This window comes from Guillardia theta, assembly GCF_000315625.1.
Source record: "Guillardia theta CCMP2712 unplaced genomic scaffold GUITHscaffold_106, whole genome shotgun sequence".
NCBI lineage: Eukaryota > Cryptophyceae > Pyrenomonadales > Geminigeraceae > Guillardia > Guillardia theta.
Genome location: NW_005434568.1, coordinates 199,606 through 204,568, shown reverse-complemented (window position 1 = coordinate 204,568; position 4,963 = coordinate 199,606). Strand labels below are relative to the sequence as shown.

General features: G+C 52.5%; 1 protein-coding gene across 1 annotated transcript in view; it reads right to left on the bottom strand.

Annotated features, from left to right (window-relative positions):
- Positions 1–1,923: 1,923 nt before the first annotated feature.
- The window catches only part of GUITHDRAFT_117197 (hypothetical protein), a gene marked incomplete at both ends in the record, with an annotated part of 9,426 nt that continues 6,386 nt past the window's right edge, over positions 1,924–4,963 (bottom strand). The window contains 12 exons of the mRNA XM_005823577.1: positions 1,924–1,974; positions 2,124–2,177; positions 2,233–2,337; positions 2,535–2,603; positions 2,700–2,727; positions 3,100–3,160; positions 3,209–3,373; positions 3,464–3,507; positions 3,557–3,624; positions 3,809–3,892; positions 4,220–4,332; positions 4,553–4,925. Coding sequence (XP_005823634.1) covers positions 1,924–1,974; positions 2,124–2,177; positions 2,233–2,337; positions 2,535–2,603; positions 2,700–2,727; positions 3,100–3,160; positions 3,209–3,373; positions 3,464–3,507; positions 3,557–3,624; positions 3,809–3,892; positions 4,220–4,332; positions 4,553–4,925 — 1,215 coding nt within the window. The remainder of the gene's footprint in view (positions 1,975–2,123; positions 2,178–2,232; positions 2,338–2,534; positions 2,604–2,699; positions 2,728–3,099; positions 3,161–3,208; positions 3,374–3,463; positions 3,508–3,556; positions 3,625–3,808; positions 3,893–4,219; positions 4,333–4,552; positions 4,926–4,963) is intronic.

Below are 4,963 nucleotides of genomic sequence, written 5' to 3'. Positions count from 1 at the left end.
TCCTCCTCCTTCCTCCTCCTCTCCTCTCCTCTCCTCTCCTCTCCTCTCCTCTCCTCTCCTCTCCTCTCCTCCTCCTCTGCTCTGCTCTGCTCTGCTCTGCTCTGCTCTGCTCTACTCTGCTCTGCTCTCCTCCTCGCTTTCCTCCTCCCTCCTCACCCTTGGATCGCCTGGTCCCATCTCCCCGCACGCTTCTTTTTTACACGATGACTCGTGTGACAGGCCAAGCCCGACAAGTCCGACAAGTCCGACAAGAAGAGAAAGCCGGGTAAGAGGAGGAGGAGGGGGAGAAGGAGAGGCAGGGAGGAGGAGGAGGTGGGGAGAAGGAGAGGCAGGGAGGGGGAGGAGGAGGGGGAGAAGGAGAGGCAGGGTGGGGGAGGAGGAGGGGGAGAAGGAGAGGCAGGGAGGGGGAGGAGGAGGGCAGTTGGCACAGACGTTTAGGTCAGAGGGAGGCAGCAGAGTCGGGGGTAGAGAGGGAGAGGAGGAAGCACGAGGCTGATGACTTGACAGAGCCAAGCAGTTCAGACAAGAAGAACAAGAAGGCAAAGAGATAAGGAGCAAACTGATCTTGCTGCTCTCTCTAGTAGCTACTTGTCAACAAACTTGCTGCTTCACCCTCCTGTGAATAATTTTCTCCTATTCCCTCCCCTCCTCTCCCTCCCTTCCTCACCCTCCCCTCCCTTTCTGCCTTGTCGCTTGGCCTTCAGCTTCTCCTTCTCAGTCGCGGCAGAAGTTCGCGGATCTGAGCCGGGTGAAGATGCGGCAGAGTCCTGACATAGCCCGTCACTTCCCTCCGCCTTGTGCTCTCTACCTCCCACTCTCTACTACCTCTCCCTCACCTCTTCCCCTCGTCCGCCCCCTTCCCCTCCTCCATTTTGCTTTCTGGCTCCACCTTTTTCCCTCCTCCCTCCTCCCTCTCCTATCCCCCCTGCCCCCTTCCTCCTCCTTGCATTCCTCCGTCCTCTTACCGATGTTCTCGCACGGAGAGTCCGGCAAAAGCAGTTTGGGTGATCTGATCGTCCGTGAGGAGGAGAAACAGTAGCAGCAGCAGCAGCAGCAGCAGCAGCAGCAGCAAGGTAAGCAGACATAGAAGTAGTAGCAAGAAAGCAGGAAGACCTGCAGGGCATCTCCATGGCTAACGAGGAACACAAGTTTTCCCTTGTGCTCTCGCTGACAGAGAAAGTCAGACGGACGATCCCTTTCCTCCTCCCCCTTCCCCCTCCTCCTCCTCCTCCTCCTCCTCCTCTTCCTCCTCCTCCTCCTCCTCCTCACCTCTATCCTCTCAATGAGACCCATGACACGATTCCTGACCTGTCAACCAAATTCAAACGAAAGGGAGGAGGGAGAGATCCTTGTGGCGAAGGATGAAGAGGAGGTGGAACGAGGAAAACGAGGAAGAACAGAAGAAACATGATAATACAAGGAGGGAAAGGGAAAGTACGGGAGGACGAGAAGCTGCGAAGGCAGGAGGACAAGGAGGACCAGGACCAGGACCAGGAGCAGGAGTAGGAGGGGAATAGATCGAGCAAGAGGAGGAGGGGAAACAGAGGGAGCAGGAGGAGGGGGGGGGGGAGCAGGAGAAGGAGCAGGAGTAGAGGGAGCAGGAGCAGGAGAGAGATAGGGAGGAGGAGCAGGAGCAGGAGCAGGAGCAGGAGCAGGAGGAAGAGGGAGGAGGGTTCGATTCCTGACCTCTATCGCTGCTTCACATCCCATCGAGTGATGATTCCCGTCGAGCGCATCCATCTCCCACACTTGATTGTACCTGATGATCGTCAGCCCCAGAGCACAACTTCCCCTCCTCCCCTCCCCTCCTCTCCTCCTCCTCCTCCTGTTCCCTCGTCTTCCCTCCTCTCCTCCTCCTCCTCTCCTCTCCTCCTTCTAGTCCTGCTTCCTCCTCTCAGCAGAACACCTCCCTCCGCCCGGACTTCACCTCGCATGATCGCCCAGCTCAAGTTGCCCGAAGTATCGCTCGCGGAGCTGAGAAGCGAGTCAGATGTGAGGGAGAGACAAGGAAGGAGAATTGATGAAAACGATCACACCAAAAAGAGAATCATGAATCATGACAGCAGGAGGAGGAGGAGGAGGAGCAGCAGCAGCAGGCAGGAGGACCAGGACTAATCCAGTACCTCCTTGCAGACCACAAGGTCTGCTCTTCTATCATTCATAGCAACCTTCAGTTCCTGCAGAAAAGTCAACCTCCCAAACATACAACTTCCTCCTCCTCCTCCTCCCTACCTGCGCAGTCTCTATAGTGCGACGAAAGTCACTGGACAAGATGAGGACTGAAGTGTTCTTGTCTTGGGCAACTTGACGGCAGAACTCGATGGCGGACAACTTGGCCTTTATGAACCAAACAAACAAACAAACAAACATGTAAGCTTGATGAACCAAACAAACAAACAAACATGTAAACTTCGTCGTCATTGTCATCAGCACCAGCACCCCCAGCATTTCCGAAACTCTACCACCACAACAACCACAACCACAACCTCCTCCTCCTCCCCCTTCTCCCACCCCTCCTGCCCCCTCCTCCTCACCTGCTCTCTTCCTTCTTCCGTCAGCCCCCACTGTCTGATCCCATTGAGAGGGTCCGAGACGATCAGCCCCTGTCAAGTGGGTCAACTGGCAGGTTTGACAAGCTGAGAATCCTCAAATTTTGTCGAGGTTGTCAACTTTCAAGGCACTTAGTGTGCAAAAGTCACCTGCTCGTTGGCTTGGCTCTTTCCATGACTAGAAGGTGAAAAAGTCAGAAAAAACAATCATCCTCCTTTCTCAGCTCCTTCTCTTCCTGCCCCTGCCTCTGCCTCTCCCCCTCCCCCTGCCCCATCACTTCTTGCTCATCCTCCCTCCTCCTCTTGCTTTTGATCACCCGCCTTGATCTCCTCCTCACTCTCACCGCATCGCGTAGTATCTGTTGTGCAGCGGAGCTGCAGGGAGGAAAGGATGTCTCCTCTTGACAAGGACGATCAGCGAACAGACTCATCGATGATGATAACACCTCTTCTTCTTCTGAGAAATGCAACAAGTCAGAACATACCATTGTACTCCAATTGTTACCATCATCATCACCACCACCACCACCACCACTACAACCACCACAACCACAACAGCACCAGCACCAGCACCAGCACTACGACCACAACAACACCAGCAGCACCAGCAACTGCAACAGCAACAGCAACAGCAACTGCACCAGCACCAGCACCAGCACCAGCACCAGCACCAGCACCAGCACCACCAGCACCAGCACCAGCACCAGCACCAGAAACAGCAGCAACAACAATAGCAGCAGCAACAACAATAGCAGCAGCAACAACAACAATAGCAGCAGCAACAACCATAGCAACAGCAGCAACCATCAATCGTCGCTCCATAACTTTGATCATCTCCAAAAGAAATCATTGCAAGAGCACTACCACCACCACTAGGAGCAGACACGAGCATGAATCGAACGTCATCATTTCACCTCTTTCGATGTCACTTCTCAACGTTGGGTTGCTTTCAAGGTGCCTACAAGCACAAGTGAGAAAGAAAAACGTCAAATGCTCTCATCTCAAACTTCTTGAAATCTTCCGCACTGTATCCTTGCAGCGAAAGCGCCTCCGCATCTTTCAGTAGCTCTGCAATCTTACCAAGAGATCAGAAACGAACAGCAAACATCTGTTTTCTTCCACAAGAGCATGGTAACTTCACGACATGTACATGTCACATGCAGAGAACATCTCATCACGACAGCCTTCGAACAACATGACAACATGACAACATGACAACATGACAACATGACAACATCCGCTCTTGCATGCACATTCACCTTCCTATCCTCGCTGTCGTCTTCTAACTCTGGTCGATCATCTTCCTGGTAGCATATGGTTGGATTCTCTGTTGTCGACGACATCTGAGTCCGGTCAGTGAAAACCACGTTGACGACAGCGAAGGAGAAGAACGAACGGAAGTAGCGATGAGATATTGATCTCTTAAACTTATCCCATCTCATCTCATCCCATCTCATCTCGTCTCGTCTCATCTCATCTCATCTCATCTCATCTCATCTCATCTCGTCTCATCTCATCTCATCTCATCTCATCTCATCTCATCTCATCTCATCTCATCTCATCCCTTCCCTTCCCTTCCCTTCCCTTTTTCTTCTCTTCTCTTCTCTTCTCTTCTCTTCTCTCTTGATCCCACATTTGCTGTCCCACACACCACAACATCGATCCCTTACATTGTTTGAACTGTTACTTGACAGCAACGGGGAGTTTGTAACGTTCAGATCATCCACGTCCAAAAGCTTCGGCCTCGTTCCATCCACCCACACCTCCCCGACGATTTGACTTCCTAAAGTCACAACAAGGTCAGCTGGGAAGGAGCTTGTGGGGAGGTAGAATCTTGTAGAGGAGAAGACGATCAAGACATGGAGGAAGCCAAACCAAACAGACACATTAGATGAACAAGACACGTGATTGGATGAGCATAAAGCGAGACATTGTTGTGCAGTACACGATTATTGACATCATCACATCAAATATTAGCTGTAGTAGTCTCTTCTCCTCTTCACCACCACCACGATCATCATCTACATCATCATCAACAACAACAACGATATCAACGATATCGACATCAACGTCGTCGTCGTCATCGTCGTCGTCTCCATCATCATCATCTCCATCATCATCATCTCCATCATCATCATCATCATCTCCATCATCATCATCTCCATCATCATCATCACACCACCCACACATCACAACCTGAAACATGATCGCAGTCTTGGGGGGGCAAGCCTGGATGTCCGCGAGCATGCTATCGATGTCGACAGTGTGCGTATCTTGCTTGAAGTAGCGGTACTCCGTGATCTTCAGCCCTCCTCCTCCCAGCAGCGGCTTGTGGTTCGCCCAGGAAGGGTCGGGAAGCATCATCGTTGTGATCCCCTGGGATACCAGGAGCTCCGCGCACACCCGGAGGGCCC